Below are 24819 nucleotides of genomic sequence, written 5' to 3'. Positions count from 1 at the left end.
TAAATAGAAAAACATTCCATGCTCACAGATAAGAAGAATCAATATTGTGAAAACAGCCTCACTGCCCAAAGCTATTTATAGATTCAACGCTATTCTTGTTAAATTAACATTGACTTGCTTCACAGAACTAGAGAAAACTATTTTAAAATTCACTGGGAGGCAAAAAAGAGTCCAAATGGCCAGGGCAATCCTATGCAAAAAGAACAAAGCTGGAGGCATCAAACTACCTGACTTCAAACTATACTACAGGACTACAGTAATCAAAACTGCATAGTACTGGTACAAGGACAGAACACATAGACCTATGGAACAGCACAGAGAACCCAGACATAAGATCACACACCAACAACTATCTAATCTTCAACAGACTTGACAGAAACAAACAATGGGGAATGGATACTCTATTCAACAAATGGTGCTGAGATAACTGGCTAGCCATGTGCAGAAAACTGAAACTGAACCCCTTCCTTACACCATATACAAAAATCAACTTAAGATGGACTAAAGACTTAAAATTAAAATCCAAAAGTATGAAAACCTTGGAATACAACCTAGGCAATATCATTCAGGACATAGGCACCGGCAAAGATTTCATGATGCAGATGCCAAAAGCAATTGAAACAAAAGCAAAAATTGCCAAATGGGATATTATCAAAGAGCTTCCATACAGCAAAAGAAGCTATCAACAGAGTAAACAGACAACCTACAGAATGGGAGAAAATATTTGCAAACTATGTATCTGAAAAAGGTCTAACATCCAGCATTGATAGGAACTTAAATTTACGAGAAGAAAAAAAAAAACCCATTAAAAAGTGGGCAAGTGACATGAACAGAAACTTTTCAAAAAAGACATACATGCAGCCAACAGTTATATGAAAAAAAAAAAGCCTAATATCACTAATCATTAGAGAAATAAAAATCAAGACCACAATGAGATACCATTTCACGCCAGTCAGAATGGCTGTTATTAAGAAGTCAAAAAATAACAGATGCTGGCAAGGTCGTAGAGAAAAAGGAATACTTATACACTGTTGGTGGGAGTGTTAATTAGTTCAGCCACTGTGGAAAACAGTGTGGCGATTCCTCAAAGACCCAAAGACAGAAATCCCATTCAACCCAACAATCCTATTTCTGGGTATATACCCAAAGGAATGTAACTCATTCTATTATAAAGACACATGCAGGCATATGTGCATTGCAGCACTAGTCACAATAGCAAAGACATGGAATCAACATAAATGCCCATCAAGGATAGACTTAATAAACAAAATGTGGTACATATACACCATGGAATACTATGCACCCATAAAAAGTATGAGATCATGTCCTTTGCCAGGACATGGATGGAGCTGGAGGCCATTATCCTTGGCAAACAAACACAGGAACAGAAAATCAAATACCACACGTTCTCACTTATAAGTGGGAACTAAATGATGACAACACATGGACACATAGAGGGGAACAACACACAGTGGGGCCCACCTGAGTGCAGAGATTGGGAGGAAGAGTGGGTCAGGAGAAATAACTAATGGATACTAGGCTTAATACCTGGGTGACGAAATAAGCTGTATCACAAATTCCCATGACACATGTTCACCTATGTAACAAAACTGCACATCCTTGCACATGTACCCTTGAACTAAAAATGAAAGCTAAAAATTAATTCATAATTAATTAAAAAATAAAAAAGAAAAGAAACGTTTAAATGTGAAATATAAGAAATAAGGAGCATATAATGTCAGGAACAACAAGCATCTTAATAAAACGCAGAGATTATCACAATGTATTAAAAAGTGAAAATTAGGAAATAGAACAATACATATATCAGCAAATACAAGCAAAAATACACCACGATGAGCATATCAAAAATAAGAATAAGAAAAATAAGATATATCAGAAATATATATTTTTAGAAAAAATTAAAAGATGGATAAAATCGCCAATTTTTATATAAAATACAAATAAACCACACTTACATTAGCATAAATTTTAACTTATATGGATCAATAGTTGGTGGGGAAAAAAGTCAAAAATATAATCAATTATTCTAAGTCTTATATGAACAGCAGGTCCAAATTCATTATTAGTTTTGAGCAAAAATTTTGGAAGCAAATATATTTACATCACTTAACCTTGTTAATATCATAGAAACAAAATATAAAAAGTGCCCCAAATCACTCTATAATCTGAATTTTTCATGTCATGTTATACTCAGAAATTAATGTTAATAATGTCCCAATTAGTTAAATAAAAAGAGGTTGGGATAACTTATTTTTATTAAATTTTCATTAGATTTCATAATTGTTTAAGAAAGATTAATCGCAAAACATTAGGACACATATTTACTATTACATTTACCTAAAAGTTCTATGTACATTTTTTCAAATTTCAGTGAGAGAATTGCTTTGTGAATATTCTCATATCAATTTTTGTGTTTACTTTGTCACATACATCTCCTGACCAAGAAATACCAATAAGGCAGATAAGCTCTATAAAATTCTGAATGAGAAAACTGTTTACATAAGTAAGAAATTAAAAATGAAATTACTGTACATCCATTTACAATTCATGACAAAATCATTTCAAGCTTCAACAACATTCTTTTTTATTTGTTGATAAATTTGATGTTAAAATTTCTAGTGATTATGTGATTTTCTTAAAAATCAATTTTTAATGCCATTTTCCAAGTAATGCTGTAACTTTAATTTCTAGAATACACAAGCACTTTAAGAAAAATCACATTGTAGTTAATTTAAATGTTATCAAAGTGGCATAAATCACACACAGATAGAATATTCTGGCCAATTCAGTCCCCCATTTCACATTGTTTTACACCCTATGCACTCTGAGTGTCCAGAAAATACATTTCTCTGTCATCTTTGTGTCCCTCTTGTTCACATACATTCTACAACCAATTTCTGAGAAAATTGCACATGTGGTTGTGTACTTCTTTGGATATCCTCAGCTCATTGGGAAATATCAGAAATTTCAAGATTTTTCTAATCATCATTGCTGCCTCCTGGGGCAATAGGGTCCCATTATCACATTCTGCTCTGCTCTGTCACGCCTTGAAGATCCTTCTCATTGAAACAATATTTACTCTACAACCTCATCACCTGCAGGCCATCAGACTCAATATCTTGTGGCACACTTGTATTCAATCAGCAGTATAAATGTGGTCCAGTTATTAGATGAAAAACTGTGATTTATAAGTATTGCATTATTTTTATATCAAGATCATAAAACATCTCGTATTAGCCCCCCAAATTCTACACACAGAATATTTAAGAAGACAAATTCATATATAATACTAACACCACACATCTCACTTGTGTATTAAAAAATAATAAACCAAAACTAGGGAGGGTTTATCCTAGAAATTAAAATATCATTCAGCTTTAGGAAATTCACTAATATGATTCATTCAAGTAAGATATTAATGGAAAAAAACACATGATATAATTAAATAATAAAAAATAATTCAATAAAATTAAAGTCTTTCTTCCTAAATTTTTTAGCAAGTTAAGCAAATACTGGAAGCTTCCATGAACGTAGAATATGATGTACATTATTAAACTTTAGAATAATTCAACATGCAATTACTAACCTGAAAAACCATGAAAAACAAGTGAGACTTGTTAGTTCTTTAAGGAATGATAATTTCAAACCAATGATTGTCCTCTTTTCAAAGAGGCCCTTACCAATTTGGCACATTTAGAAGTATAACTCCAGCTTGACAGTAATGAGGGCAAGCAATTTTTAGGAGACAAAATAAACAACAGAATTATTATCATTTTCTTGAAATGCAGGGGTTGGAAAGTGGAGTTGTGAAGGGCTAGATCATACAGCCATTATCTCCCTAAACACATTTCCATATTCTTAAGCTAAAATCTAATTCAAAAATTTCTCTAAAGCACTGCTGTAATTCTTAGAGTTTCTTGATGCTGAGGAGATAAAGATGCTGCAGTTTTTTAGGTGAAAGATTTAGATACTTACACCATTGAAATGGTGTAACAGATTTATAAAACTGTGTCTTAGATTTATACAGCTATGAACTTGTATTTACATAGCTCAATCCATAAATGGATTTAAACTAATCAGACCCACACTATTTCTGCCAAGAGAAAACTATAAAGCCTCTCTTGTAAAACTTACCATCATTGTTAAACATTCCATTGCAAATTATTTAAGGAGGTTTGTAAGGAAATAGAAAGGTATCAAGAAGAAAATCAGGCAATTGAAACGATTGTGAGAGGTAGCAGAAAATTAATATAATCAACAAACAACACTTCTGTGACTCCTGATGTGTTGGGGTATTTTCTCACACACCAAGCAATTCACCAAAAGGGTCTCCAGTGGACACTAGCTGGGTGTCAATACAATAAAAGATAATACATAAATTAACAATACCAGGAAAAAAGTGGAGTTATCACTACAAATTATATAGACTTTACAAGGATATAAAACGAATATGCCAAATAATTATGGCTTAGATATGAGAAAAATTGATTAATAAATTCTAAAAATAGAGAAGATGAAATTTCCCCACACAATTGAAATCTATTAAAAGTAAAGAAATTTAAAAATGGAAAAATAATATGAGTAAGTCAGGAACACAATACAAGGCTGTAAAAGCAAATTAGAAATGGCAGAATAATAATAGAACTAGAAAATAGCTTTAAAACACCCAGATTGAAGAACAAAGAATGAAAGCTTGAGAGATTCAGAATAAAATCTAACATGTATTTGGAACACAGTACAAAACCATAAATTTGGTGTAAATTTAATCCCAAAAGGATTAAATAGAGAATACAGAAAAAGCAAAATTAAGTAATGATTTAAAAATGTCCAAAACTTAAGAAAGATAATCCTTAGTAGAATCCAGTAGCTCTGTAAGTTACGAGTATGATGAAAACTACACTTTAGCAAATCATATGCAAACACTTGAACACCAGTGTCAAAAAGAAAACATTAAAAGCAGGTGTTCCTCAAGAAGCAAAAGTAAAATGCATCTGACTTCTCAGAAGAGATCATGTAAGTCAATATAAAACAGATTATATTTTTTAAACTACTGAAAGAAAATTCTGACCTAAAGATAAAACATTCAAAAAAACACTCATCAGAAAAAAATGTTAATTTTAGCCACCATACTTTTTTCAGGCTGAAGAAAATTTTTAACAGAAATAAACACAGAAATATAGAAAGGAATGCAAGAAATAGAAAGAGTAAATATATGATTAAGCAAGAATAAATAAATGTTAACTGTAGAAAACAATAATTATTGTGTTTCTGATGTTTAAAATATATAGAAGACAAAATAAATGATGTGAAAAAATTCACTACCTTTTAAAACAACCAGTCGTTCAAGAAAGAAATCACAAGGAAAATTAGAAAATATTTTGAGAAATGTAAATAAAAACACAACATACAAAAATTTATGTTATACAGCAAAATTTTAGCCAAAGCAATTAGGCAAGAAAAAGAAATGAAAAGACAACCAAATTGGAAAGAAAGAATGACATAAAATATATTTGCAGATAATGTAGTCTTATATGTAGAAAACCCAAAAAATCCCACATAAACATCTTAGACTAATAAATTAACAAAGTTGCAGGATACAAAATCAACACACATACAATAAATAGCTGCATTTTAATACACTGGCTAGCAATGCATAACCCAAAAAGGAAATTGAGAAAACAATACCATTTACAATATTATTAGAAAGAATAGAATACTACTTAAGAACAAACTTAAAACCAAGGAGAGACAAGACATATAAACTCAAAATTACAAACCATTGCTGAAGTTAAAGAAGATATAAATTTAAAAACATCTCATGTTCATGATTTGAAAGACTTAATATTGTCAAGATGACAATACTACCCAAGCCAATCTACAGATTCATAACAATCTTGGTCAAAATTCCAATGATGCTTTTTTGCACAAATTGAAAAATGCATCACAAAGTTCAGATGGAATCCCAAGGCACTTCAAGTAGCCTTAAAAGTTTTTTAAAAGAAAGAACAAAGTTGAATAACTTATACTTCCTGAGGACAAAACTTCCTGCAAAGTCACAATAATGAAAACAATGTGGTTTGGCATGAAGACAGACATACAGACAAATGGAGAATAGAGAGCCCAGAAATTAACCCTAACATTTACGGTCAAATTATTTCTGTCAAGGCTTCCATGACCATTCAACGGGTAAATGACAATTGTTTCAACAAATGCTGGGAAAAGTGTATATCCATATGTAAAAATATAGTTAGACTCTTATCTCAACCATATACCAACATTGACTCAAAATAGATAAAAGATCTAACTGAAGGAAGAGTTAAAAAGTTAAAGCTCTTAGAGATAAACATAAGGGAAAAGCTTCATGACATTAGATTTGATGATTTCTTTAATATTAAACAGAAGACCAGGCAACAAAAGAAAAAATAAATAAACATCATCAAAATTAAAAACTTTTGTACACAAAAGCATACGATCAAGACAGTGAAAAGACAACATTTAGAATGGAAAAATAGCAAATCACATATATGATAAGAAATTAATATCCAAAACATATAATTCTAAAACTCAATAATAAAAAGGAAGCACAATTTAAAAATTGGCAAAGGACTTGAATAGAAAATTATCTAAAGGTATATGGATTGACAACAAGGGAAATAAAGCTCAACTTTGCTAATCACTAGGTAAATGGAAATCAAAACTACAGTGATAATTCCATTTTGCAACTATTAAGATGGTTATTATTAAAAAATAAAAATAAATATTGGGCAGGATGTAGAGAAATTGGAACCCCTGTGCTTGCATTGTTGATGAGACTGTGGCAAAGAATATGGTGATTCTGAAAAAAATTGAAAATAGAATTACCATATGCTCCAGCAATTCTTCTGGCTATATACCTGGAATAATTGAAATGAAAACAGGGACCTGAACTGATACTTGTATACTGATGTTCATAGCAATATTATTTACAACAGCCAGAAGGTAGAGGCAAATTAAACATCCACTGACAAATCAATGGATGAACAAAATGTCGTATACACATACAATGATATAGTTTTCAGCTTAAAAAAATGAAATTTTGCTACGTGATACAACATGGATGGAGCTTGAAAATATCATGCTAAGTGAAATAAGCTAGACACAAAAGGACAAATATTGTATAATACCAATTATATGAGGTATCTGGAGTAGTCAATTCATATAAACCTCAAGTAGAATAGTGGATACCAGGGGCTAGGGGAAGGGGATAATGGAGGATATATTTTTTTAAAAAACAGGCAAAAGATTAAGATGCTTCATCATAGAAGATATACATATTTCAAATAAGTGTAATAAAAGATGCTCAACATCATATGTCATTAGAAAGCTGCAAATTAAAACAACATTGAGTTACCACTAAATAATTAGAATGCTTAAAATCCCAATCGCTGAAAACACCAAATGCTGGTGAGTATGTCAAGCCACAAGAACTCTCATTCACTGTTGGTGAGAACGGAAAATGATACATCTACTTTGAAAGACAATTTAGTAATTTCCTACAAAACTAAACAAACATGCTGCTATTATATGACTCAGTAATTGTGCTCCTTTGGTATTTACCCAACTGAAATAAAAAGTTATGTCCACACCAAAACCTGTAAATGAGTGTTTATAGCAACATTATTCACAATTGCCCAAAATGGAAAAAGAAAAACCCACATTGTCCTTTAATAGAAGAATGATCAAACACACTGTGGTACATCTGTACAGTGGAATATTATTCAATAATAAAAGCAAATAAGCCATAAAGCCATGAAAAGACATGGAGGGATCATAAATAAATATTACTAAGAAACAGTAAAAAGTTCACGGGTTTCTAGGAGTTTATGGAAAAGGATGAAGGGCTAAATATGTGGATCACAGGCATTCTTAGCACAGTGAAACTATTCTGTATGATACTGTAATAATGGAAACATATTTTTAAGACCCGTATATTTTTTAAGACGCATATTTTGAAAGACCTATATATTTTTAGGACCCATAGAATGTACAAAGAATTAAACTCAATGTAAACTGTAGACTGTAGTTAATAATAATGTATAATTAGTAGCACAGGAATTATAGGGCATCGCTCTAAGGCAAGATGTAAAATAATAGGGGAAGCAGGGAGGGAGAGGGAGCAGATATATTGTAGTTCACTGTACTTGGTGCTTGTTTTTATGTAAACCAAATGTTGCTCTGAAAAATGTCTGCTAATTTTTTTAAAGCTACTATAGAAAATACACAATGAAGAAGCACCACCAAAATAGCATAACCTTGATACAAAATCAGAAACATAAAGTACAAGATATAAAACTATCAAATCCATAAGATAGAAACATTTATATCAAATAAAATACTCAAAAATTGAACTAAAAACAGGTCATGGTTGGTTTTATTCTGGGAATTAAAGTTGGCTTACTATTTTAAAAATCAATAAATATATTTGTACATTAACAGATTAAAGGGGAAAATCATAGAGTAAAGTCAATAGATGCAGAAAAAGTCTTTGGTAAAATTTAACACTTATTCATAATAGAAAACACTTAAACTAGAAATAAAAGAATAATTTTAATTGAAAATTATAATAAAAAATATTCTGCAAATATTACACTAAAATGTGAAGCCTTGAAATTTTTTCTTTCACAATAAGGACAAGGCAAGAATATCCACCACTTATATTGAATCATGCATAAAAGTCTGAATTTAATATTCTGTTATGTTCTTAACTTCTTTATACTGATGCTTAGATTACTAACTTTCAGAGTAATAAATTATAAATGTTCATGGCAACTAATGAAAAGTATATCATTAATAAAAAGAGAACGACACTATTATAACTGGCAACATTTCATGAATAATGGTATTTCAGAACACCTACATGCTAATAAAATTGAACTGGAATGATAAATGATAAAGCTGTCTATTGAGACCTGTCATTAGAAAGTCTATGCAAATTTGCTTAGACTCAGTAAGATTTCTATTACATATAATTATTTTTAAGTCGTTTTTCTTTTTAAACATTTTAACTACAAAATATAACATATGTAGAAATATAAATTAAATAAATATGGAAGTTTTACCTTATGTATTTCCTTTATGAATGTAATATTTCATAGTAAAAGGTTTTATCAAAAAAATCTAAAAAGTAGAAGTAAAACAACAACTGAATGTAAATAATAATATATTAAGAAAACAATTGTGAACCCAATGAAACATGGTAGCAAAAATTGATAATGTATAAAAATGTATATAAGTTACACATATCAGATATGTATAAAGTTATACAAAAAACATATAACTTTGTGTTGAGATATTGCATAACTTTGTGTTGAGATATTGTAAAAAATAATAAGGCTGAAGAACTAAAATGTAACAGAGGAAGTAAAAAATTCAAGCCAAAAATTATAATTACAGAAAAAAAAACAAAACATTAAAATGTGGCTATTTTCTTTGTTAATAACTGATGGCAAATTACTGACAATGTAGTAGCATTTTATATCCTCTGAATCCAACTATTTTAGAAATTATAGAATTAAATATTAATGCATTCTGGTGAATTTGAGGTTACTCTTACAATGTTGACTATATCACACACTGATTTTCTTTTAGGAAAATAATTTTTTAAAACTCTCAAATTATAAATTTTAATAAATGGAAATGCAATATAAAAGTAACAAATTTAAATTTCCAGATTAAAATAGACAATTCAGAAGAAATAAAAAAAGCTTTTTGCGTGAAGTTGCATTTCCTATTGGAAGTCTCTCCATGAGAAAAAAATATTCCCTGATATGTCAACATGTTTTTAAGTATACTCTGTAAAATATTGTATACTCATATGCCTTAATTATTAAATGTGTGTGGGAGAAGAAATATGTTCATGATATAAGTAAAAATGCATTTATTTGTGTTGAAGAAGAATAAATGTTTTTATTTAAACATATTACTAAGTTGTGACTGCTTACAGTTCAATACGTATCTGGTACAATTCACTTAATATGTTATATAGTTTGAAATTAGGTCAGTTAATTTTCTTTATATTAGTCTACCAGAGCTAGGCAAGTCAACCTAGACTCTCAATCCTCATAAACAGATGTTTATTTGAATTACCCACAAGAATAACATGTAATTCAGATACAAAAGTGACTTACCCCTTTCCCTTTGCATTTTGTGGTGGCATTACAGTTATATCCCATTAAATGAACTTTTCTGCAGGTTTTATTTACACAGTACTAAAACAAAACAAACAAAAATTTTACAATTCACAAATGTCATATAAAACAAGAAAAAACATTAATGATTTCATATATATGTATAAGAGATGCTTAAGTTGAAAGACTTTTAGTAATATTAATATGACTAATATTAATATGATTAACATTATCTTAATTTATTAATACAAAAATACAAAAATCTAAACAACAAAGTAATTGCAAGCAAAAAAACTGACAGCATTTGCCTTGACATGGTTAATGTAAAGGTTACATATAGTTTTGGTTTTTATACTTATAGCTTGCATTGGATTGAGACACTCATCATATGAGTTTTCTATATTATGTTAATGTTTTGTTATGAATAATTGATTAGATGTTAATGACTTGTCTTCTCAAAAATTGGAACAGAAATCATTTTGTTTAGGTTTTAAGTATAATTCATAAATTTTGAATCTTTGTTATAAGATTCCTCAGAATAATATGGCAAGAACAATATTTATTTCTTGTAAAACTTTTATTATGGCAAAATGGGTAATATGGTGGTGAATAATCACCCAGATATGTGGTGTTTTGCCTCATTTATGTTTTTCTATTTTTTTCTGACTTTGCAAGCTTCTTTTTTATTTCAAAGTGTCACCATAAAATCTGTTTGTCGTTCACAACATAACAATACCAAACATGAATAAAAATTAGCTTTTTAATTATTTCCTCAAATCAGCATAAAACCAATTTATAGATTATAAGTTGCATATGTCAACTCACTTTTGTCCCTCATATTCAGCAAATATCAGATGTTCTAGCCAGAGCATTTCAGCAAAAAATAAAAAGATATCCAAGACTATTTTTAGCTTCCATGTATGAGTAAGAATATATGATATTTATTTATCTGTGTTTGGCTTAATTCAGTTAATACAATGGTCTCCAAGTTCATCCATGTTCTGCAAATAACATGATTTTGTTTATCACTAAATAATGATTCTGTTGTGTGTATGTACCACATTTTCTTTATCCATTCATCCATTAATGAGCAATTACGTTGATTCCATAGTTTGGTTATTGTGAATAGTGTGGCAATAAACATGGGAGTTTATTGCCACAACTATCTCTTCAATATACTTATTTCCTTTTCTTTGAATAAACACCCAGTAGTGGGATGGCTGGATCACATGGTAGCTCTATTTTTAGTTTTGGAAGAAACACCATACTGTTTTCCATATTAGCTGTACTAATTTGCATTGTCACAAACAGTGTATAAGAGTTACCCTTTCTCTGCATTCTCGCTAACATGGGTTACTTTTTGTATTTTAAAAGTTTCAGGTGATGAGCTTGCTAGTTAGATATGATCATTATACATTGTATACGTGCAGTGAATTACATTAATTGATATATACAAATGGTACATATTTATAAGGTACATTGTACCTTATAAACTTTTCTTGTTTCATATAAAACAAGAAAAAACATTAAGCAGTGATTTAATATATATGTGTAAGAGATGCATATATATCATCTGGTTCTTGCATTATTTCCTTAGTGTAATAACCTTTAGCTTCATTCATGTTTCTGCAAAGGACATGATTTCATTCTTTTTTAGGACTGCATAGTATTCCATGGTGTACATTTTTAAAAATCCAATCTACTGTTGATGGGCTTCAAGGTTGATTCCATCCATGTCTTTGCTATTGTGAATAGTTTCACAATGAACACACAAATGCTTGTGTCTCTTTGATAGAGTGAATAATTTTCCTTTGAGTATATACCCAGAAGTGGGATGGTTGGGTCAAATGGTAATTGTTTTAAGTTCTTTGAGAAATCTCCAAACTGCTTTTCACAGTGGCTGAACTAATTTACATCCCCACCAATCGTGTGTGTTTCCTTTTCTCTTCACCCTCACCAACATTTGGTTGGTGGGGAGAGAATAACAAGCATTTATTTTTTAATGGGTACAGAGTTTCAGTTTGGGATGACAAAAAATGTGCTGTATGTAAGTGGTAGTGACAGTTGCACAACAATACAAATGTAATTAATGAATTGTCCACTTGAAAATGGGTAGAAATGTAAATTTACATTATGTATATTTTATCACAGTATAAAAAGAAAAAAATAGTATATGCCATATGAAGATTATAAAATTGTCCAAATTAGGCCTCCTACCTGCAGCACCACCCACTGTAGCACCTCCCACCTATGACATTCCCACTACAGCTGCTGAAGTGCCCCCTGCCCATGGGACCTCCAACAGAGCACCCCTACTGCCCATGGTGATCCCTGCTAGAGTGCACACACCTTCCACTTGCCATGCTCCTATAATCCCCTCCTAAGCACCCCTGCCCATGGTGCCACATGCTGGAGTGCCTCTGCCCTAGTGGCACACCTGCCACACCCACCAGCACACCTAAACCCATGACTCCACCATCTCCTATGGAGTGGTATTGCCAGCAGTGTGAGAGCACTTTGGCAACTCCAGCCCAAATGGAGCTCAACTTCAAAGGACCATCCTCTCAGCGCAAAAGCTTCCTAAGCTGATAAACAACTTCAGCAAAGTCTCAGAATACAAAATCAATGTGCAAAAATCACTAGCATTCCCATACACCAACAGACAAATGAGCCAACAGTCAACACAGTCAAATCAGGAATGTACTCCCATTCACAACTGCCACACACACACACAAAATACCTAGGAATACAGCGAACTAGGGAGGTGAAAGATCTCTACAAGGAGAACTACAAAACGCTGCTCAAAGAAATCACAGATGACATAAACAAACAGAAACACATTCCATGCTCAAGGACAGGAAGAATCAATATAGCTGAAATGGCCACATTGCCCAGGACAATTTTTAGGTTCAATGTCACTATCATTAAACCACCACTGAGATTCTTCACAGAACTAGAAAAAACTACTATTTCAACTTTCACATAAAACAAAAAATGAGCCTGAATAGCCAATGCAATCCTATGCAAAGAGAACAAAGCTGGAAGCATCATGCTACCTGACTTCAAACTATCCTACAGGGCTACAGTAACCAAAACAGCATGGTACTGATTCAAAAACAGACACAGAGACCAAAGGAACAGAACAGAGAACCCAGAAACAAGACCACACATTTACAACAATCTAATCTTTGACAAACCTGACAAAAACAAGCAATGGGAAAAGGATATTCTATTCAATAAATGATGCCGGGATAAATGGCTAGCCATATAGAGAATATTGAAACTGGACTGCTTCCTTACACCACACACGGAAATTAACTTAAGACAGATTAAAGATTTAAATGTAAAACCCAAAACTATAAAAACCCTGGCAATACCATTTAAGACATAGGCGCAGGCAACGATTTCATGATGCAGATAGCAAAAGCAATTGCAACAAAAGCAAAAACTAACAAATGAGATCTAATTTAACTAAAGAACTTCTGCACAGCAAAAGAAACCAGAGTTAAACAGACCAGCCTACAGAATGGCAGAAAATATTTGCAAACTATGTATATGGCAAAAGTATAATACCCAGCATCTATAAGGAACTTAAACAAAGTTACAAGAAAACAAAGCCATTAAAAAGTGGCCAAAGAACATGAACAGATACTTTTCAAAAGAAGACATACATGAGGCCAAGAAACATGGAAAAAAAGCTCAACATCATCGAGCATTAAGAAAATGTAAATCAAAACCAAAGTGAGATACCATCTCATACCAGTCAGAAAGGCTATTACTAAAAAGTGAAAAAATTAACAGATGCTGTCAAGGTTGTGGAGAAAAAGGAATGCTTACACACTATTAGTAGGAATGTAAATTAGTTCAATCATTGTGGAAGACAACGTGGTGATTCCTCCAAGTTTTAAAGACAGAACAATCCCATTACTGGTTATATACCCAAAGGAATATAGATCAGTCTAGTATAAGGGCACATGTATGTTCATTGCAGCACTCTTCACAATAACAAAGACATGGCATCAACTTAAATGTCCATCAATGACAGATTGGATAAAGAAAATGTGCTACATATACACTATGGAATACTATGCAGACATAAAAAAAATGAGGTCATGTCTTCTGCAGGGACATGGATGGATGTCCATGTCCATGGATGGTCATTATTCTTAGCAAACTAATGCAGGAATAGAAAACTAAATACTGCATGTTCTCACTTACAAGTGGGAGCTGAATAATGAGAACACATGGACACATAGAGGGGAAAAACACACAGTGGGGTCTTTGGTAGGGTGGAGGTTGGGAGGAGGGAGAAGTTCAGAAAAAAGAACTAATGGGTACTAGGCTTAATACCTGGGTGATGAAATAATCTTTACAACAACCCTCATGACGCAAGTTTAGCTATGTAACAAACCTTCACATGTACCCCTGAACTTAAAAATAAAAGTTAAAAAGAAGAAATAGAAAAAAATGCTCATCATCACTAATCATTAGAGACATGCAAATCAAAACCACAATCTCACATCAGTTAAAGTCCAAAAATAGCAGGCCAGTAAGGCTGCAGAGAAATGGCAACATTTATTAACTGCTGGTGGAAATGTAAATTAGTTCAACCATTGTGGAAAGCACTTTGGAAATTACTCCTTGAACTTAAAACAGAGCAACAATTTGACCCAGCAATACCACTATTGATATACATCCAAAGGAAAATAAGTCCTTCCACCAAAAAGACACATGTATTCATATGTTTATTACAGCACTATTCACAATAGCAAAGACATGTATCAATGAAGACGCCCATTAATGGTGGGCTGGATAAAGAAAACAGGGTGCGCACACACCACGGAATACTATGCAGCCACACAAAAAGAATGAAATAATGTCCTCTGCAGCAACATGGATGCAACTGGAGGATATTATCCTAAGCAAACTAACGCAGGAACAGAAAACTAAATACTGCATGTTCTCACTTATAAGTGGGAGCTAAACATTAAATACACATGGCAGTAAAAAAATGGAACAATAGATACTGGGACTGCTTGAAATGGGAGGATGGGGAAAGGGGCCTGGGTTGGGAGGCTACTTATTGGGTACTATGCTCACTACCTTGGTGATGGAATCATTTGTACACCAAGCCTCAGTGTCATGTAATTTACCCATGTAACAAATCTGTACACATGCCTCCTGAACCTAAAATACAGTACAATAGAATAAAATTGTCTAATTTAGACCAGTGTATGTAAGAGGAAGGGAGATGACAAGAAATTAATAATCAACTGATGAACTCTTAAGTTAACTACCATTTCTCACTGGATCATAAGCTTGATTTAAAGTTATACATTGATGATCAAAATAAGAAGAAGACAAATTATGCATTGTAAATAATTTTAGGAAACAGAATAAAGTGCCATTCATGGCCATTTAAGTATGCGTCTAAATTTATGTGAATATTGCATAGACATATTTTCAATGTTTTTGAGATTATTTTCTATCGTATTCTAAGTAGCACAAGAACTTCCTATATATAGGTGCAAAAGGCCACATGGGCATGTGAAAAATAGCTTCATATTAAAATACATACTAATATTATAACTGAACATGTTTCACTTAGTATCTGTATTTCTGCAATCCATTCTGGAAGTCTAGTTGGACAAAAGATATTTCAAGTAAAAAAAATAGGAATCTATTTTAAAAAATCAATGTGGTCAACATCCTGTGATGAAGGCACTCTTAGCTAACTTTCAACAAATTCCCCTTAGATCTCTTGGCTCCATATGAATATGCACCAAACAAAGTAATGGAAACATACCTTTAGTCACATAATACACTGCAAGTGATGTGCAATAACTAATAGTTCAACAAAGAAACTTCCAATTGCACAGAGTTCTGATTCCTACGCATTTCTTAAAAGCAAATAATGAATAAAAAAATCTGAGTCTGAAAATAATTTTTCTTAATTAATGTTGTTTTTCGTATGTCAGAAATTGTAATCATTTAAGAACAAAAGAGATAAACAAGCTATAGTCATTTTAGAAATGAAAAAGGAAACGCTTTAACCAAGATATTAACATGCTGTGGTCGGAATATTTGTGTTGCCCAAAATTCACCTGTTGAAACCTAATCTCCAGTGCAATCATATTAAGAAGTGGATCCCGTAGAAGGCGATTAGGTCACGAGGGTAGAATCCCCATGAATGAGATTAGCACCTTAATAAAAGAGGTTCAATGGAGCTTGTTCACCCTTTCTGTCATGCGAGGACACAGTAAGGTACCAACTTTGAAGCAGATAATGAGTCCTAACCAGGCACTAAATCTGCTGGCACTTTGATCTTGGACTTCCCAGCCTCAAAAACTGTTAAGCAGTACCTTCCTTTTGTTTGTAAATTACCCAATCTCAGCTATTTCATTATAGCAGCATGAGTGCACTAAGACAGAAATTGGTACCGAGAGGTGGAATGTTGCCATAAAAAATACCTAAAGATGTGGAAGTGGCTTTGGAACTCACTACTGACTGGAGGCTGAAAAAGGTTTGGAAGTGCTTGCTAGAAAAAGCCTGCATTGCTGTAAGAGGAGAATTAAGGATGATTCTGGTGAGGGCTCAGAAGAAAAGGACAGCTTTAGAGAAAACCTCAGTTTTCTCACAGGTTACCTAGCTGGTTGTGATCAGAGCATTGGTAGGAAAATGGATGGTGAAAGCCATTTTGATGAGGTCTCAATTGAAATGAGGACCAAGGTACCGGAAAATGAGGGAAAGACGATCTTTGTTATAAAGTGTCAAAGAACTTGGCTAAATTGTGTTTGTGTCCTAGTGTTTTGTGGAAGGTGGGATTTCTGAGCCATGAAATAAGATATTTCACAGAAGAAGAAATATGTTAGCAGATGGTGGAGGGTGCAACATGCTTTTTTAAATCAGTTTATAGTAAAGTGTGAGAAGAAAGAAAGAAATATTAAACACGGAATTTATAATGAAAAGGAAAGCAGAACTAAAAAATTTGGAAAATTCTTAGCCCAGCTGTGTTGTAAAGAATGAAAAAGCATGTTCAGGAGCGAACACCAAGTATATGACCAAGCCACCTTCTGAAAAAGAGATTAAGAAGGTTTAGAAACCAGGTGATATTCCCCAACTCAATGGAAGAATGCCCCTGAAGGCATTTCACAGATTATCAGTGCTGCCACTCCCATTACAGGATCAGAGTTACCAGGCCTGAGGAGCAGATCTATGTCAAAAGAGGAGCCTCATGCACCCACAGGACTTTGGCACTTACTGCTCATGATGCCTCAAGTCTCTATTCCCTGCATTGTAGCAAACCGCTCTTCAACCATATCGGGTATGGCTCCACTGGGCCCAGGTGGGATGAGGCCCAAGGAGATGTCCTTCTGGATGGCACATTCAAATCAACCTTGGGGGTGTCTCCATGGTGCCATCTTTACAAGGGCCCAGAATGAACAAGCTGTGGAGGCATGGCTGCCTTCACCTGGACTTCAAAGGATGCCCCAGATGCCCTCACAGCACAGGCAGAGAACTGTCATTGTAGCAGGAGGAGTTGTAGACAAAATCCCTCAGACACTGGATTGTGGAAGGAAAGAGCTTCATTCAGCTGGGAGCATCGGCTGACTAGAAACTGAGCTCCCTGAATAAATAATTCCTGTCCCTTTTAAGGGCTCACAACTTTAAAGAGTGAGGGGGTTGTGATTAATTAAGCGAGTGAGGGGTACGTGACTGGGGGCTGCAGGAACCAGTAATCAGAGTGAAACAGAACAGAACAGGGAGTTTCACAATGCTCCCTCATACAATGTCTAGAATCTACGGATAACACAGTGGTGAGGTCAGGGGTTGAATTTTAACTACCAGGCCTGAAATGAGGCGCCGGGCTGTCTGACTATGAATTTCACTTCTGCTTATTAACTTTTACCTTTTCAGCAAACAAGAAATTATAAGAAACTATATAAGAAGTGGTCTCTTCTCTCATCATACTAGGGCAATGCCCAGTGGAGCTGGGAGCAAAAGTGAGGCCAGCACAGACAGCCCCCACCAGGGCAACAATGAGTACAGAACTGCCCCCTCAACCTCAGGCTGATTGAGTCACTGACGTGCAACTCTAGCCTAAGAGAGCCCCAGACACACAATTCCAACCTGTGAGAGGTGTGGCATGGGCTGTAACCAGCAAATCCATTGATATTGGGCTGCCCAGAGCCCTCGGGGCCCAGTTCGTGCCCCAGTTAAAACATTTTGGTTATCCAAGAAAAGTAATTCCTAGAGATTGACTGTATGTCACAGTTTATATAGTTAACAATAATGTATTATATACTTAAACAATTCCTAGGGGGTAGGCCATATATTAAATGCTTCTATGAGAGAGGTAACAATAATAAATAAATAAATAAATAAATAAATAAATAAATAAAAAGATTGGGAAAAAATTTTGGAAGTTATAAATAGCTTATGACATGGAAGGTAGTGATCATTTCACAGATGTATAATTATCTCTACACTCATCAATTTATTGTTTATTTACTTATTTATCTATTTATTTTATGTATTTATTTATTTTGAGATAAGGTCTTGCTTTGTTGACCAGACTGGAGTGTAGTGGTGTGAAAGCTTCAATCTCCTGAGTTCAAGAGATCCTCTTGCTCCAGCCTCCCAAGTAGCTGGGACTACAGGTGTGTGCCGCCATACTTGGCTAATTTTTTAAAATAATATTATTTTTTTAGAGACAAGGTCTCGCTATGTTTCCCAGGCAGGTCTTGAACTCCTGAGCTCAACTGATCCTCCCATCTTGGTGTTGCAAAGTGATTTTTGTTTGTCAAATAAAACTAAATATACAATTCAACCAAAAAAAGTAAGTAAAACAAACTACAGAGTAGGAGAAAATATTTGCCATCTTGCTTTTAGGATATTTAAAGAACAATTAAATTGAACTTTTAAAAAAGACAATCTGATTAAAAATAGGCTAAAGACGTGATCAGATACTTTACTCAGGAGGATACACTGATGACATATAAGTTCATGGAAAATACTGAATATAATTAACCATTAAAGAATGCAAATATCACTATGCACATATGAAAATGAGTAAATAATAAGTAGTGCTAACACCAAATGCTGTTGAGGATATGAAGAAACTTGCTCACTTACACACTGCTGGTGGAAATGAAAAATGGCATAGCCACTTGACCAAAGATTATAGCAGTTTCTCATAGAACCAAAAATATACTTATCTTGCAAATCAGAAATTGCACTCTTAGAAGTTTATCTTAGGAAAAGGAAACAATACACGTATTATCGCAGTTTCTGTGAGTGGTGAATTCTGGGAATGGCATAGCTTGGTCTTTTGCTTCAGATATTTGCATAGGCTGGTACTAAAATGCCAGCCAATTTCATCTGAAGGTTTTACTAAAATGAATATGCTTCCAAATTTGTCACGTGGTTGTCAGAAGGCTGTTGTATTAACATGCTCCTTTCCTCAAGGTCTTTTGGATGGAGGCCATATTCACTTTCTTCCCATGTATTACTCTTCGATATGGTAGCTTATTTCATCCAAGTAAGCAATGAAGAAGGGGCAGGAGAACAAAACGGAAAATACTGTCTGTTATATCCTAATGTTGCAAGTTATATTCCATCATTTTTTCCATACTCTATTTGTTAGAAGCACGTCACTATGTCCATCCCTCACTTGGTTGGTAGGGAATGTGTATTATAAAGGGAGTGAACAGAAGAAGATAAGATATTGGAGGGTATTTTAAAAGCTGAGTAGCACAGTTTATCTTCTAATGTTACATATCTTTTACACATAAAAACCACATTAATTGTCAAGCTCTCCAACATTCTCATTTCATTATAGCATCAGTTCAAAGCCTATTTCTTCATCTGAGTTAGCTCCAGCTGTGGATTAGGTTCATGGGTATACTTCCTTGAGTATAGCTCTTCCATTTGTAGATCTTTGACACTAGAGAGTAATCTGCCCCCAAGCCCATCAATATATAATGGTAATAAAGGCATAGAATAACTTATAGATATTTTAATTCAAAGTGTGTGTGGGGGGGGATTAGAACTAAAAAGAAATTACTGGTCCATAGCAATTCTGAAATATCTAGAAGGGCTCATGTTGGGAGTTCCTTGTTTGGGTTTCAAGGTCTGTGAAAAATCTCTCTTGGCTCTCAGTTCTGCCTTCTCAGTTCTTATTTGACTCTCTAAGTATTCCTTCCCTTTTCAGGAAAGGTAGCACATATTTGACTTTGAGCAATTGTCTCAGCCTGCCTCCTCTCAGTAGAATTTTGGGGGTCCGATAGCCTCCTTTCATTTTGTATTCTTTTTACTGGCGGTTTCTCAAAAACTGTGAACCTCCCGTGAATCTCTTTGGCATTTATTACATTAAACAAAAGACATGCTCACAAATATCTTTGAAATGAACCGTTTTCTACCTTAGGCTTCTGCTGAGATGTCTGAAAGACAAAGCTCTGAAGTTTCTAGATGCCTTATTTTTTTAAATGTAGAGGATCTGTGAGAAAGCCTTTTTTTCTTTAAAGGACTTTTGTCTAACTGAATAACACTCTGAGCCTTTTACTGTAGAACATTAGTTAAGAGTTGATCTTGACTAATCTTTTGTTACTCTTAACTAATGTTTTACGGTCTCACTCTTGACCATGTTTTCCTAATAGTTCTTGGAATCCATTTCTTTGTTTTAGCATCTTTTGCTGTCTGGAGAAGTTAAGAGTTTTCAAAATCATCAATGGTTATGTTTTATTTAACAGTTCCTTCAATTTCTTTCATTTCTTATTATATTATAAGCTGCTAGAAGGGGTCAGAAGCTAGATCACCAAGTTTATTATGTACACATTCTACTTTCCACGTACTGTAGAAGACAATATGCTAAGCTTTCTGCCACTAAATAAAAAGAACCTTACTTCCTCCAGTTTTCAATAGTACACTCCTAACTACCACTTGAGCCCTCACCAGCCAGGTCCTCAAAGTGCAGAGTTGTACTTAAGGTCTGTTTCAGGCAATATGAGCTTTCTCTATCTTGGTCTTCAACATTCTTCTGGTCTCTACCCACTTCCTGGTTCTATATTCATACCCAATTTTTAAGGTATTTGTTACAGCAGCACCGTATGTCCAGGTATCAAATCTGCATCAGTTTTCTGTTGCTGCATAACAAATTATCATCAAAATTAATGACATTAAACAACACGTATTTATTATATCACAACTTCTGTGAGTCTGAAATTCAAGCACATCTTATCTGGGTTCTCTGCTTCACAGTCTTCTTACAAGCTGAAATCAAGGTGTTATCTGTTATCTGGGACTGTAGTCTCATCTGTTGGTCCGACTTGCAAAGCTCTTCATAGCTTGCTTGTGTGGTTTTGGCAGAATTCAGTCCCTCACAGGCTGTTGAACTGAGGGCCTCAGATTTTCACTGTCCCACAATTGCTTTCCTTGTAGGATTTTCCCTGAAGGCAGCTTGCTTCAGCAAAGCAAGCAATCTGAGAAGGCAAGGGAGAGAGTCCATGCAAAACAGAAGTCACTGTCTTTTCTCATCTTCTTTCTTGTCTCTAGCCTCTAATCTTGTGACATTCCAAAACTTTTGCCCTGTTTTATTTGTTAAAAGCAAGTCATTAGATGCAGCCCACAGGCAAAGGAAGGGATTACACGAAGGAATGAATGACAGAAAGTGGGATCACTTCAGGAGCAGATTACCACATAGAGGTTTCTCAAGGGATTAGGGTTGCTGACACCAGATATAACAATTGACTAACACATCCTCCATTTCTAGGTTTTGTTTTATTTTTACGCATCAAATAAGCACCAAATGACATTTAAGTGCAACACTCTATAATTGCTATGTGAAATTTCAGATGCCACATATTATCATGTTTTCTGGAACATGTGCCCTTATATTACAAGATTAACCAAGTCTCTAAAGCCTTTTTGTTCTCTTTTTATGTTATGACTACATAGCTAGAAGTGTTCATATATATTCATGCATGTATATACACATGAGCCTGTATATACACTATAGCAGTTTCCTAGTATAGATTCTTGCTTCGTTCCAAACCTTTTCTACACTTATATTTTGATCAGATACAAATCAAATAATTTAATAAATATGTAAAGTCAATTAATGCTCTTTGTGAAGCCAGGAAAATGGAAAACTTTGTATTAGCATTTTACAATTTAAAGCTACCAGATGTCAGTTAGTAAAATCTTGTGCTTAAAATATATATGTACTTTTTTTTACATAAGGACTGATAATATTTTAATCCAAAAAGCAATGTAATTGGATAACTTAGGCTTGTTTTAATTATCATTTAAATATCACATGAGAAATAAATGCCAGCACAAGTTTAAATCCATTCAATATAATTGTGATAGTCATCATGGACTGCCGTATCTGATAACTAACATAATTTAACACAGCTGAATATAAATTATCACATTTTGTTACCATTTCTGGACCACACATGGTGCCATCAGCCACATAGGCATTGTCTGTTCCATCTGATCTCATGGAGGAACCAGTGGCTATAGATACACATACATGGTCTTGAATATATGAATAAACTGTAGATTGAACTTCACTTTTATTAGCATTTTTATGTGGCTGAACACAAGCTAATTTTCCACAGAGAACATCCCTGGAAGTGGAAAGCAAAAAGTTCCTTATCAGTTTATCTCTTAATGATAACAAGTTCCAAGTGAGTACTGCATAATGGTAACATACTGTTAATTGATAGTATAACACCTGAAAAATGCCAGACTAAAACATTATTTTATGGTGCACAACAACTAAATGCAACTGTCTTAATAGCAGAATTGAAATGTATATGCTTAACTAAGCGTGAAGACACGACTTCATTCCCATTATAGAGCCCAGTTTTGTTCTCTAAGTTCTAGTTGTCTTAGACCATTCATATTTTACCGCACTCTGGGAGAATTAGTCACTTGCCCCACTTTGATATAGCTTGGCCAGCCTGGTCACTTATTACACAAAATTTGCTGAGAGTGGCTAATTGCATTTCTCTTTCTGCACATTTTATTGTGCCTATCATTCCTGTCATGATACCTAGACAGTACATTTCTGCAGTATACACAACCTTCATTTTGATCCACAATTTCTCCCAGCATACAGATATTTCCAGTATATTTAACTTATCTGTTAAAAATTTAAGAACTTTTAGATCCCCTCTATGCCACAAACATACCAAAGGTTATCTTATCCCATGGATGCTGTATTTTGCCATTTGTAATCTATCATTGGGTAAAATACTGACTTCTCTATGAGGCTAAGAGTATTTCTAGACTATGCTCTGAAAGATAATCTATGTCACTTTTTGTAATTTAAATTATTGAAATCTAATTATCACAGTTCATCCTCAATGAGAATAATCATTTTTAGCCATTGATCTGTCTCTGTTGAACATGTCATTATTATTTCATCAAAAGGCTCCTCTTAGGGAATTTTACCCATTTGTCCTAAAAGAATCATTTGAGGCTTTTTCAGAAGAATAAGCTTAATTACATCAAGAAGTAAAGATTGAAATGAGATTAAGAGCCAGAACCTAAATTACATTCCACTTTTGTCTTCCCTCCAGCGTAACTTTTCTACTTTCCCAGGTCTCGATATTTCTTTTGATTTTGGTTCCACTCTCTTTCTATAGAATATATTCTAAACCAGACTTGCATGGTATGTATGTATCCTTCTAGTCTGGCTACCGAGTACAAATTCTTCCTCCAAGTCCATTTTCCCAAAATTTGCATTTATGGTTAAATTCTTACAACTATTTTTTCTTTTCTGAAAAGGTATCACAGTCTGTTTAGATCAGACGATGTATGCTACTCAATTTTAGTTTCATCTAATGATGTTATTTCAGGAAAATTCATGTACTATTATCACATAAGACAAAGTCCAATGGAGTCATGTTTGCTAACTTTCACAATTTCTTCCAGGTTTCTTTTATCTTTTTTTCATGAATAATCTTAAATTAAAGGCAGCAGATGTGCCTCTGGACATCAGGAAGAAGATTAAGTGGGGTTGTCATGCCACCATCTTGTCTTTGTTGGGATCCACTGTGGTGTAACTCAGACTGCTGGCCCCTGGTGCTCTGTATTAATATCCAATAGGTGTGGCTGATTATGCCGGGTCTCCTCCTGAGATCCCCACTCATCAGTACTTTCTTTGTGATTCCACCTTTCTTCTTTCCATGTACTAATCCTCCTGTGCTGGGGCAAGTGGGAAGTTCTGCATCCTCTCCACAGCATACATAATCCATGGTAATTTCACATATGGAGGAGGGTGATGGAGGATACTACTTTAGTCCCACCCAACTGGATACCTTCTTCATCCATTTCTCATCTTAATAAAGGAACTGTCTTGCTTTGAACAATACTGATAGTGGTGCTTACCTGAGGATTTTATGGTTTTTCCTGGCTAAATGTCTGCTTCTCCCTGAATTAATTATATCTAAATTTTTTATGTTATTCCCTTTCTCTTATTTTGTGAATCTGGCTCTGTTACACATTTCTGTGGCTCTTTAATTTTCAATGAAATTAAGGAAGATAAAATTAAGGAAGCATTCATTACGGGGTAGGCACTTCCTTTATTAAAGTATTGGATTTCATTAATCCCTTTATTACA

At 33.9% G+C, this 24819-nt stretch overlaps 1 protein-coding gene across 1 annotated transcript in view; it reads right to left on the bottom strand.

Annotated features, from left to right (window-relative positions):
* The window catches only part of ADAM18 (ADAM metallopeptidase domain 18), a 153022-nt gene that overhangs the window by 34851 nt on the left and 93352 nt on the right, over positions 1-24819 (bottom strand). Inside the window, exons 16-17 of the mRNA XM_016959382.3 lie at positions 22630-22819; positions 10188-10268 (exon numbers count right to left, since the gene is read on the bottom strand). Coding sequence (XP_016814871.2) covers positions 10188-10268; positions 22630-22819 — 271 coding nt within the window. The remainder of the gene's footprint in view (positions 1-10187; positions 10269-22629; positions 22820-24819) is intronic.

The sequence above is a fragment of the Pan troglodytes genome, chromosome 7 (assembly GCF_028858775.2).
Source record: "Pan troglodytes isolate AG18354 chromosome 7, NHGRI_mPanTro3-v2.0_pri, whole genome shotgun sequence".
Taxonomy (NCBI): Eukaryota; Metazoa; Chordata; class Mammalia; order Primates; family Hominidae; genus Pan; species Pan troglodytes.
Note: the sequence above shows the minus strand (reverse complement) of the source record. Positions and strands in the feature narration are given on the sequence as shown.